The sequence below is a fragment of the Sylvia atricapilla genome, chromosome 3 (genome assembly GCF_009819655.1).
Source record: "Sylvia atricapilla isolate bSylAtr1 chromosome 3, bSylAtr1.pri, whole genome shotgun sequence".
NCBI classification, from domain to species: Eukaryota; Metazoa; Chordata; class Aves; order Passeriformes; family Sylviidae; genus Sylvia; species Sylvia atricapilla.
The window spans coordinates 81854347-81867758 of record NC_089142.1 but is presented as its reverse complement, the minus strand read 5'-3'; the positions used below and the strand labels follow the sequence as shown (position 1 = coordinate 81867758).

General features: G+C 37.2%; 1 protein-coding gene across 7 annotated transcripts in view; it reads right to left on the bottom strand.

Moving 5' to 3' along the window:
- CEP170 (centrosomal protein 170) overlaps positions 1-13412 on the bottom strand; it is a 93972-nt gene that overhangs the window by 66134 nt on the left and 14426 nt on the right. For all 7 annotated transcript variants that reach the window (XM_066315972.1, XM_066315977.1, XM_066315973.1 and 4 more), the window contains exon 2: positions 3256-3401. In XM_066315972.1, the coding sequence (XP_066172069.1) occupies positions 3256-3360 (105 nt within the window). In that variant the 5' untranslated portion in view covers positions 3361-3401. The remainder of the gene's footprint in view (positions 1-3255; positions 3402-13412) is intronic.

The following is a 13412-nucleotide window of genomic DNA, read 5'->3' as shown; positions in this document are numbered from 1 at the left end:
TGCTCTGTTGAGCCTACAGTATCAAGCACAGATTACATTTTTCCACACTCAAGTGGAATCACTGCAGCAAGAACTACCCTATTTTTACCTAAGCTATTGAAAAAAATTTTGAACTTCTCTCATGTTGTTATTCATATACATACTGTATTACTAATTATTTATTTAATTAACTTTATGTGCTACATCCTATTAAAAATAAGTTAAAACAGAAAGGACGCAAAAAGATCCTCAAAGCTTCATGACACTGTGTCACATCATCTGAAATTCTAAGAATGATTACTCAAGTCGGTGGCTTTTACAGAAACACCTGAAATTCTACAGAACATAACAGTTCTCCTCAGCTTCAGGAGTTGCAACTTGCATATAATTGGACTTTTTATTGAGTTCAGCTGATCTTTACAAGTGCAAAGACTGTGGAAGTCTTTTGAATGCCTCTTTTCCTTTGGCTTTGTTATTGCAGCCTTCCATTCAAATTTAAAGGCATTTAAATCTCCTTCTTGTAAGACTTTAGTGCCCTGGCTGGCAGCTAAACGCCACACAGCTGCTCACTCACCCTCTGCTGCCCCAGCAGGATGTGGGATAGAACAGGAAGAGAAAAGGAAAGAACTCATGGGTCAAGTTTCAGCAGCAAAGAGGAAGAAGTAAAACAAATCAAGTTTTGACAAGGCAATCACTTCCCATCTCCCACAAGCAGGCCAGTGCCCAGACAGTCTTTGAGCACTGGGGATCTTCCCCAAAGCCCCTCCCTCAGTTTTAATTGCCAAGCACAACACGTTATTTGTCAAAAAACATCCCTTTGGTCACTTTGGGTCAGCTGTCCTGGTTCTGTTCCCTCTTCACATTTTGTGCACCCCCTCAGCCAAGTGTGAGTAGGAGGAGCCGAGCAGGAGAGAATGCCTTGAAACTGCACACGCTGTTCAACAACAGCCCAAAGAGTGGTGTGTTATCAACAGGGTTTTGGTCACAAATCCAAAACACAGTACCATAATGGCTTCTATAAAAAATCCCCCACCAATCAGCTAGATCCAGTACAAAGATTTATACATGACTACAGACGTAAGAATCACAGCAAAACTGCAGTAAGAGCCATACAAACATAAAGAGGAGACTCCATCCTCAGTAAAAAAAAAAAAAAAAAACAAACAAACAAACAAAAAAAACCAACCAAACAAAAAACCCACATAATTGGTGTTATTTTAGATATATACTCTTCAATTCAATCCAGACTACTAAGAAAATATTCAGAATACAGGAAATAAATGCATTCTTCTTTGCAAATAATTCTGATATTGAGAATAATGTAATTTTTTTTTTCTTGGAGCCAACTTCTTCATCAACATTCAAAAAGATTTCTAACCATAAAGGTGAAATAAGGGGAAAATGTAGTATTTATCCACAAGCAGGCTGATGCAATGGAGCATCTAGCTACATAGGAAGACTTCACATTATGTTTGAACATAATTACGAAAATTGCAGATCAGTATTCCCAGATGTGAACAAAACCTCTTAGAACAACAGTGCTTACAGGTAGAGATCTGAAGTCTATTAAGCATGAAACAGAGTCAAAATTCTTTTCATTAAGGCCTTTATAATATGTTTTCTGTCAAGCGATTATGATTAAAAGCATTAAATTCTGCTTTCTTTCTCATGCATTGTCCACATGCTTTGCAATAAGAGAACAACCAAGTTGTCAAGAGTGGAAAGGAAGGTCTTGCACAAAGAGCTATACATACAGAACAAGAACACATTATTAGCTTCTCTTTTGGTGGGTTCCTCCCCCTGCAGCACTATGTAGTGTTACAGTCATGCTGGCATGTAGACCTAACACAGCAGCAGGCTAAAAAGAACGTTCTTGAAAATCACCAGGCCCCTTGATTTTTCTTCACTAACTCTGAGTAAATATGCAACAAATAATGTTTGTAAATAACTCAAATCTATTCACAGTATTAATCAAAGAGGCAGCTACCTTTGAAAGTGAAGTTCTGTGACACAAAAGAATAAATGCTTCACTCTAAGGACTGATCTACTATGGATGGCATACCAAAGAAAGAAGACTCCCTTATTTACAGACAAGAATCCTCTAAAACAAGTTACTAGTAAAAGAAAAACATTTTTTGATTGTAACCTACTGGGCAGGAACCAGTGGGGTGGGGCTTTCTGGTTGCTTTTCTTTTGCTATTTCATCTGTGTGCATGTTGTTTGTTTGGGGTCTTTTAAATACTTCCCCCATAAATTACCAAGATGTCATCCTAGCTGTTGTTAAAAAGAAATTAAGAGTATTTTCAACTGCTTTCTAACATCACCAATAAATAAAATATCTGAGTGCCTTCTGAGGCTGAGCACCAAATGCAGTTTATTAGAGATACTACATTCTGAGTAATAAATGTAGGATTACATCTCTAAGCACTTCATTTGCAAGTAAGGTTCTAACTTGGCCAATAATGGCTACATACACAACTTTTGGGAACAAAACTCCAAAACAAATGTTTTACTTAACAGTAGGAAGGGTTGAGAATATTAGTTTTCAAGTTCAATCTTCATAAGAGCTCTACAGTAAATGACAAAAATTTAAAAAGAAACTCCCAAAATAGTCATTAAAAAAATAGAAAAAGGCAGATGAGAGGACTACAGCTTTAACAGGGCAAGATGCATGCAATATGGCCACATAACCACACAGCTACACCCATCTAAGAGCTCCACAGAGTGATCCTCAAAGTTGAAGTTACTGAAGGATCAAGCTATTCTGACTTGCATATTTTCAATTCTACTGAAACTGAGTCATTCAACTTCCTTATAGATAAAGAAATACTCTTCTCTACTAATTTCATTTTCCTTTGTACAACACAATCAGGGCATGGGGACAGAGTTACATCAAATCATGTGATGAAATTAGATTACAAGCTGCCGAAAAAGAAAAGGCTCCTTTCAAAACCATCCAGCTCTCCTAACATTATCACATTTTATGGAACACAGTCTGCTTACTTTACTGCAAATCATATTGCAAAATTTATTCCATCTTCTATCCTTGCATTCTGCATTTGACTTATATGAAGAAAATGTGGTTCTCTGTACTTAAGCAGTAACTGCATGTTTGACACACATTTAAACTTATTTTTTTTCCTAAGGACACAAAAGATTCTTCAAAACAGTTGCTCCTCCCTCATCTGGGGAATTTAATTTTCAAAAGGAATGACTGAAACTGGTGCATTAAGTTCACAATTCGAGCAGATGCATATGGAAGACTGAAGCAATTACCTGTAACATCAGCTCACAGTCATCTCTTCCAACAAAAATCATTTCTCGTGGCAGCCTATGTCGGGTGCCTCCACTGCTCACCAAAAACCAGGATGTTAAGCTCATTTTCTGCTTAGCTGATAAATCCTTGGCAAAGCTACGTCATCCTGCAGTGAGAAAGAAAGAGAGACAGAGAAATTCATTTTAGTTATTTTTAGCTACAGTTTCTGCTCAGCAAACACTGTGAGCAGAATATAAAAAGCCTCTGAAAATACAGCATTCTCAATAGCATGTACTGAATCCAGCAATTACAGGAAACGACAGGCTTCAGATTTGCATACTCTCAGGCTCTGCTTCATGCAGCTAGGCAGATTTAATTGGTAACCCTCTGCAAAAGGAACAAGCAGCTAGCTAATGCCAAAGTTGTATGTCAAGTTGTCAAAAAGCTTTTAGCATTTGACCACTTATTATCAAGATAATTGCTACAATAATGCTTCACTATCACAACCAAAAAACAATGTAGCAAACACCCACAAAAAATACAGGAAGTAACTTGCATTTAGTATTGCAAACAAAGCAGAGCAAAATCTTCTATGGAGAACTTCTTCACATCACATGATTTACTTCAAACTGGACAAAAAACTTACTAAATTTCTCTTTAGAGTAATTCACTGGCTAACAGTTGAAAAAAGCTTTAGGAGCATTCAAAATCTCTCTTAAAAACGCAAACCAAAGCAATTATTTCACTCATTCATAACCACTGCATTCATTAAAAGAGAAGCTAAAGAAAATCAATAGCAACCAGCCAGCTTTTCCCTCAGTACCAAATAGCTGGCATTTCTCTTCTCTTCTATTTATATGTCAATTAGTGAATTTCTGCAAGGTTAGCAAATGTACTGTAAGTAGACATAGGTCTGTAGTGGACTTGAGCATACTCTTGAACAATACCAAGAATTCAGTGAGGTCCTCAAAATGAGGGCTAACATGGAAACACTGAATAAAATGACAATGGAAGCACTATGCCATCAGACAAATTACAATCAAGGAGACACCACAAATTACTAAGACATGTAAAGATAACTAAGTTGAAGTCAAAACTGCACGTGACAATGGCAAAGCAGATTTTTACAAAACAGCTAGTCAAAAGCATCCCTTCTCAAGTGGTAAATTGTAGCAGCAGAGATGTCAATCCAGTTTAAAAAAAGTAATGCAATTAATATGGAAGAATTTAGAGTGACTTAATGTGCTAAAGAGTTACAAAACAAAAGTAAGTATGAATTGAACAAAAAAGTGAGTATGTTAAGTTCAGTGAAACTGAACAAAAAAGTAAGTATGTATTGTAACAGTACTCTATAGTAATACTTACAATGGAATTATTTTTCCACAGCTGTATCACAACACATTCAAGTGAAACATATGTCCACTTAATGATATCTGACTCAACAGAAGTAATACAGCATCTCTAACATATTTTCTTCCTAGAAACTACAAAGATTAAAAATTACATCTGCAATAAGAACTTGCTGAACTAAAATTTAAAGTGACGTATATGTTTTAAGTACATGTACTAAATACATGTTTTAATAATTAAAAATGATTATTCAGCACCTTTGAAGGAAATTATTATTTGTATTTCAAATCTAATCTAGTTTAAAATGAGAAGATAAACTGGGTCAATCAAATGACATTTTCCGTTCCCTTTATGAGAGGAAAAGAAAGTATCATAAATGGCCAGCCTACATTCCAGCTTTTAAAAGGTAAATTAACTGGATGTTTGACAGCAAACATGCTGTTCAATATCAAAGCTCCTCGTTCTATTTATATTTTACTATCATTTACAATATCCCATCTGTTTATCCTAATTGCATTTGCACCATTTGGCCTTCCTGCCCTAACTGGAAATTCATATGAAAATTTCCATGATACAGAAAAAATTGGAAAATTGGAAAAATTTCTTAGTAAAAACTATGTTGCAGTTTACACAGGTAGACTGACTGTAAAAGAGTAAAACTATTTTTATTTATAAAACAGACAAGTAGGTCAGCAACTAGAGCTAGAGAAAAAAAAACCCCAACACTCTGAACTTCCTACATGTGATAAAGCCTGACAACAAACAGATTAAATTAAGCTATCTGAAATAATTTTTAAAAATGTATTATACAAAGCAATCACTGCCACACAGCTTGGCGGCACATTTGTAGTTAAAAGTCCATCACCAGTTCTATCAAACTTAATAATGTTGTTCTTTTGAAACAGTTGCTGTCTCAACTGCAAGAAACCATCAACCTAGATACATATTTTATTTTAAAGTATTCTTTAGAATAAACAAACCAATGCCTTTGATCAGAGCTATGCTGGAATCTGCATAGCAAAACTGGCTGAAAACAGGATCCAATATCAACAGTTGTTTAGTGTTAGAACAAAAAAAGTGCATTCAAAATTGGATATGGAACTGCAATTATTAGTCATACAGACAGTATGTGGACAATTATATTGCATCCCAAAAGCTTCATGAAAGCTGGCAATGTTTTGAATACACAGCTGTCTCAAGTACTCTGGCGGTAGTGTTCTGAACAATGCAAGGATGAAAGGTGCTTCACTGCCTAGGAGATACCAAATTAAATTACTATATGACAGGTGCAAAATCATCACCAGAAGTGGCTCTTTTACAGAGTGTAAATTTAGGTCATGACAATTCTTGCATTGAAATTTATGGATACTACAAAGTTACATAGGGTTCAAAAATAAGTTTTTTTCTTTCATGAATGCCTACAATCAGTCCTGTTACATGGACTGATGACACTTACAGCTCAGAAAGTGCATGCACTGTGCATTTTGAGGGGCTGGGAGGATGCTCTAGTGAGGTTTCACTATCCTACACAAAACACCCTCTTCCTTACCAGCCTTTCTTTATGCATGACAGGATATTGCCTCAGGTGGACCCATCTTACTCCAGTACAGACTATACTTTTCAGATGAAATATTTACCAAAAATATTTCTACCCTAGAATAAAGAATTCTAAATGCTTTAATGAAGCATTTGGTTTTATTAGTGTTTCCTAAAATGGCAGCATTGTGTTGTAGTCTTTAACCAAACTAGCAAACATTTCATCAAGACTTGATCATTCAAAGCTTTGTTCTAGATACCTGCAAGTCAGTGGCTGAGACATCTATGGCAGCTGCAAAATATTTCCTTGTCTGCAGAAAAAACAGCATTTTATGGTGAAGGACTACGACTTTAAAAAGGCAGCAACCAGTGTGTTGGAATGAACATGTGGGTAATAAATTATTTGAAACAGATGATGCAGCAACAAGGAAATTGGCTGCATCATCCCTTTAAATATACTTCACTCCTAAGATCCTGTAGTATGCAGCCAAAAGATGGATGTAACCAATTGCAAATGTCTAAAGAGACACTGCCAAGACTAGTTTTGATAGTCATGTTATTGCAAATAAAAATCTTTAATAATCTGAAATTTGAGCATTTTACAGTCTACATTTTTGTACTTTCCTGTAACTGGAAACAGCTCCAATTAAAGTTAGTGAACACTGAGACAATAATGCTAAAGAGAAACAAAGGCTATGTTTTTAAATTAAACCTAAAAATTTTAAATTAAACATAATATATGTCTGAAATTCCAACTTTTAAGCACTGTAGTCCTCCACATTAAGACTGAAAATAATGTAATTTTAATGGTATATAATTATCCTATTACTGCACAACAAATTCTACTTATAAATATTTTAAAATGACATTAAAAAAAGCCCTGCACCAAGCTGAGACACAGTACTGACAAAGCCGGAAGCCCTTTGTTGCCCATTATTTGCCCTTATAAGTTTCTGTTTCCAGCTGGTGAAGTATTTGCTAGAATTAAGTTTACCTTCTCATATAATTGCCTAGTAAATCTGGGGAAATTTCTGAAGAAATTATTAAAATATTTCTAAAACAAAGTTAGAGAAGAATATTCTATGCCACTACCTTTAAAAAATATTACCTGCGCCTCATACATGGAAATTGGTATTGAAATACCAGTTGAAATGGAATTGTGGCAGGAGGTGCGAGTTTCAGTTTGTATCTTGTATTATTGCTCCTGTGCAAATCCATCCAAATGGACAAAGACAAGCAAGAGGCTTTCCAAAAGCTTTGTCATGTATATTCATTCAACAAGGACAGAGATAAATTCTCTCAACACATCTGTCTGCACGGAGGTAGTTAAATAAATTTGTGGAGCATGCTCCTTTAGTATTATAGTGCCAGTCAGAAGTAAAAATAAGGCATCTTTTTCCTGGTACTTTCAACTCATCCTACATTGAAACAAACATGAGGGGTACAAGACACAGAAGAGAGAACATCACCACACAAGGATAAGACACCTGAATCAGACCTAGACAGATTCTGGAATCAGGACTCAAGAAAGGTAAATGTCAGAAGTAAGCTATGACAAGAAAGAAATCAGAAATGAGTGCAGTGATGGAGCCAGTAATGACTGAAGCTGAAGGTGGTGACCAAATCACAAAGAAATGCTGTCAGCAAACAGCACCCACTGGAGAAGTGCCTCCCATAACTCCTTTATTGACTACTCAACGTAATAAAAAATACCAGTGCCAGCAGTCCTAATTTTGACTGAAATGGAGAAATCTATGCCAAAGAAAGAAAAGACCAAACTGAAGGTAACTTCAACCCTGAGAAGATTATCGTACCCATATAATTGATATTAAAAGAAATCTACAAAGAGAATTCATTTAAACCTAGGAAGGTGTAAGTGGTAAACAGCACAGCAATATTGTCTACTCTGTAAAACCTTCTGAAGTGGGGTAGGGTAACACATAAAGTGTTCTGTGGGTGATCATAATTAACCTACTTACATACATGCATTAGAAAACAACCTTTAACTACATCACCACATATTTTAATCAGGACTCCACCTCAGGTTAAAATAAAGAGCTTAACAGTCATTTAATCAGTGTTCTTTTTCTTCTCCTCATTTGATAAGCCTATGCCTTATTTACTGCACATCACTAAAAACCTTTCCTGAATTATTAACTTCATCCTGACTTCATCTGCCATGCTCAACACTACCACATGAGAAATTCATTAACACTTACGGTAAACCTCCTAAAGTAGTTGTAGAGAGGGTTTCATGTAAATGGGGAGCTGTAGAGAGCCTTTTTCAACACTGAAATATATTAGTCTTGAATATTTACGTTTCAAACTCATCAGCACTTCATTGTAAAGTACCTAGTCTCACAGAATATTCTGGTATTCAAATGGTCTCATTTATTTCTGTTACATCTCTGAATGCCTAATTCTTTAACAAAGTAAGCTTAAAGCCACACATAGAGTGGCTAGAAAATTAAGACCACTTTTCCAAAGTAAAGCAAAGGGCTCATTTGCCTTCATAGGGACTATAAAAACAAGAAAATAAGTCCTGCTCTAGGATGGCTTCTAAATGTTTGACCATGAAACTCACAAAACTATCCTTGGTGCTTTCGTAATTCTCTGCTGCCGTCACTGCTCACATTGCTGTCATCCCAGAAAGGGAGACAGAGGGCTGCACAGACAACAGCCTCCTCACTGAAGCTATTCTTATCAGTTCCTAAGGCTAGTACACCAAGGGGTTTTGTTAACAAAGGGTGTATCTTGTGCAGGAAAAAAATCAACAAAAACAGCAAACTCAAACAGAACAAAACAAAAAATAAATTAAGAAAAAAAAACAAGCCACAAAAAAACCCACAAAAAAAAAAAAAAAAAAAAAAAAAGAAAAACAAAAACAAAAAAGGAAAGTTGCAGGACTGAAGAACCTTCCACTGAGAGCTGGAATTCAATCTACAGAAGCCATATGTCATGCCACAGTAGTGTGTAATGTTGCTCCTCAAAACCCTTAAATAAATACCCATCTAAATTTAAATGGCTTAGGGCAATGATCAATAAAATCAATAAAAATATGTATTCCAAGTATTTATGGACCTTTCGTACACTCAAGTGTACTTCACAAGTGTTGGCCATAAAGGTTAATCAAAATATTCCTTATAAAGGCTGTTAAAATAAAAGGTAAAGGAAGCATAAATAAGATACTTTATGCTTAAAACCACTGAAATTCTTCATCAAAATGAGAAGATGAACTCACATACTTAGGAAAAATGACCAAAAATTCCTAATTTTCAGCAACTGAACAAGGTAATATTTTTAGTTTCAATTACTTCACTGACTGGAAAATTCACCTGAACACATACCTCTAGAAACATTCAAATGCTACATACAGCCCTGAACATTAAACTGTTGTCATTCTCAATGATATAATGATATTAGTTAAAAAGTTCATAAAAATTTTATTAAATTATTGCATAAGAGTGGAACTGGATAACAAGCATACAAATAGGTAAACTGGAAGAGAACAGGTAACTCAAGCCAAAGAAAAGGGACTTAATCCATTCAATTTAACTTGTCCTCTCAAATGGAGAACAGGAGTGCAATTAGGATAACTGCCTTATTACTAAATCAGAATATCTCATAAGAATCTCAGTCCTTCTTTGTCTGTTGGCTTCTCTCCTAAAATTATTAAGATGTAACTGACAGGGCTTGGAATGATACCCTTGAGTATTCTGCTTCTGAAGTATTCATCCTGTTCCACCTCAGCTCAAATACCTGAATTTGGCCACAATTTCTTGAAAAACAGATGTAAAAATTAATACTGAAGCCTTACACTATGTCTAAAAGACATCATTTCCAGCATGGACCCAAAGATGTAGACATGACAAAATTTTACAGTACACAAGAAATACTCAGTGCAAAGAAACCTTCTTAATCACTACTCAGCAACACATTCTCTTTCACCTTCTTTGCCCTCCATGCTTTCAGTCTTGTGGTTGATGTTCTTCTACAGAGAGATGGAGGAGGAAAGAAGGCAAAATAAAAATATGTAAACCTCCTTGTATCTTACATCTGAAAAATCCCCAGAATCTTTGTTTAAAGACAGAGAACATCTGCTAGATCCACTATTATTAAAAATTTTTTTCTAAAGCCTATTTTAAAAAGAAAAAAATATAGTTAAATATAACGAACAGATAAGAAACTGCCTTTATAAAGCATCAGGACATCAAGCTTAGTCATGCCCCTTACTTCTTTAATTAGTACAATCCTACATCAGTAGATATACATATTACCTGTACTGCCGACCATAAAAAACTAAAACAAGAAGAGTTACAGAGTTGTATCAAATCTATAAAGCAACAGCAGTGTATTTCCCAGGCAGTCTCTGACCAGGAGAGAAAGGAAAAAGGAACAGATGAGAAGGGGAGGGTGGGGAAGAAGAGACAGCCAGCCACACCTTCAGCTATACAATGGTGCAACAGGCTGGCCCTGACACAGGTAGGCTGCAGACTCCTCAGCAGCATTTGAGGGAAGAAGCATTTCTTCCTCATATTTTATTAAAAAAAAAAAAAAAAAAAGAAATAAATAAAAAAGGCCTTCCAGCTGTGAATATTACTACGCATAAAGAGAGATCTTTTTCCTGCATTCAAGGAGTTTGAGATCTCTGCAGAAGGGATCCAGATATTCTTCTTGCCCTACAGGTCACTCCATGCATCTGATGGAATAAGGACAAGAAAGCAGCTCAGGAGGGTGTTGCCCTCTGTCACGCAGCAAAGCTGTCCTGTAACAGTGCTGCAGCTCTGGGACTGCACAAGCATCCTCTCCCTCTGGTCCAGGTCAGAATTAGATCCATGTGTACTTTACTGCTGTGACACACAGGAATAGCTGTCAGAACGGCATTGAAATAGACTTCTTTTTCTGCCAACAGTGCAGCTGCAGTCAAAGTTGCTTTGGGGTTTTGCTTTTGAGGGACAGTGACCTAAAGACCATATCCTACTCTGTTTTTTACATAATAATGACTAAAAAACATGAATCCTGAGATCACACCCTTTGTTATTACACCAGTATCAACATACAAATACTGCAAAGGAATGTACTAAACACAAGGCTTACCTGATGGCTATCAGTCGTTTGAATGTCACAGTATGTAAAAAGATCTGGATCAGTGACAATTGCCTGCTGCTATTATTTCATGTGGGTACCAGTGGTACAGCCAGGAGCAACCAGAGGAGTACCAAGGATTACAGAGCAGTGATAAAACACTCTGGAATACAGGCAGTTTTCATATCAATCTTCCCAGTCAAAGGGGAAGGGTTTGAAAGGGCCAGTTGAATCTAGAGAATCAATAAACGGCTACAGGAGTATGGCACACGCAGAAGTTTGGCTACTTAGACCATGGGGCTCACTTTGAAAAACCTGGTCTGCTGGGGCACTGCTGGGGTTTATCTATGAGAGAAGGGGAAAGAGTATCTTGGGACAGAGGTTTGCCAAGCTGGTGAAGGGGCCTTTGAACCTCAGTTGCCAAGAAGGCATCAGAGAGATGTGGTAGGATGGCTTCTGTGACTGGAGTGCTGGAATGGAAAAATACAGGGTATTTAGGAATGACAGGCAAGGCAGAAAGCATCACCCTCCATATCAGTAACCAGCATGGAGCTCCAGCTGGGGATGGATGAGGAGCTGACTGAGAGCTTATGGATCAGGATTAAAAGGAGGGCAGGGACAGGTGTCATTATAGTGGGTATCTGCTTCACTTAACATGTGAAGACTGAGCAGAAAAGGCCCTTGATGACACTCCAGGAGTGTCCTCACATTCAGAAGTCCATGTCCTCATTGAGGACTTCAAACCACCCCAGTATCTGTTGGAGAGATAACACGGCAGGGTATATGCAGTGCAGGAAGTTCCTGGAACCCACTGATCATAACTTCATTCTGCAAGTGCTAGAGGAGCTAGCAAAGAGCAGCTGGTGGACCTTGCTCTCACCAGCAAGGAGAGAGGCTGGTGGGGAATATGAAGCTCAAGGACAACCTTAGCTGCAGTGACTCCGTGGAGGCGTTTTAGATCCTTAGGGCAGCAAGAAAGATGGACAGAAAGCTCACTGCCCTGGACTTCAGGAAAGCAGACTTTGGCCTCTTCAAGGATCTTCAGTCTCTTCCTTACACTACGATAGAGCCCTGAAGAGAAGAGGGGTTCAAGAAAGCTCATTCAAGAAAGGATCACATCTTCCAAGTTCAGAAGAGATGCCGCCCAACAGAGAGGAAGTTGGGCAGATTTGCCAGGAGGCCTGCATAGATGAAAAATAGCTTCTGGACAGACTCAAACTCGTTAAAAAAAGAAGCCTCCAGAGGACTGAAACAAGGACAAGTAGCTTGGCAGAAATTCCATATGAACAGCCATGGATTGAGTGAGAAAAGCTGGTGCCCAAATAGAATAATCTGGCCAGTGATGCCAAGGGCAGCAAGAAAAGTTTCTTTGGGTATGTTGAGAAAAAAGAAATACTAGAGAAAATGTGGGCCCTCTCTAGAAGGACAAGAGTGACTTAGTTACCTAGTTACCTGGGATATGGAGAAGGCTGAGGCATTCAACCACTTTTTTGCCCTGCTCTTCAGCAGCAAAAGCTCCAGCCACACAAGTCACAGAGGACAAAGGCAGAGACTGGGAGAAGGAAGAACCATCCACTGTAGGAGATCAGGGTCAAAACCACCTCAAGAACCTGAAGGTGCACAAGTCTGTTGGATCTGATGAGAGACACACAGGTCCAGAGGGAACTGGCAGGTGAAGTGGCTAAAAAAATATCCACAGTCGCCACCCCTTCCCCCTCCAAAAACTGTGATGCTATTAAAGAGGAAAAGAAACAACGTATCACAATCCCTAGTTGAAGCTAAGAGATCAAATTGTATTTAGAACAGCAGACTGAAACAAAGTCCTGTACCAACTTGACAAAAAAAAAAAAAATACTGGATTCCCTTTACAGAGAATATCAGTAAACAAGCAAATCCTTAAAAGACGGATTATAAAACTTTGCTTAGGACTGGTATTGTACATGAATACAGTCTTACACAACAATCATCAGCCTTTTAATACATACATTTTCTTATAGTAATGAGAAGTACCTAAAAATTTAATTTTTCCTTTTAAGTTATCCTATGTAAACATTAAAACCTACTTCATTATTGGTCACTAAGATAAAGTTCAAAGAATGATCCTGTTTTATTCTTTGATACCAGACAACAACGACATTTTTCATTTTTTAAAGGAATAGCTCATTTTGCATTCCCAATCTTTGCAATCATTAACAAAAATCATTTC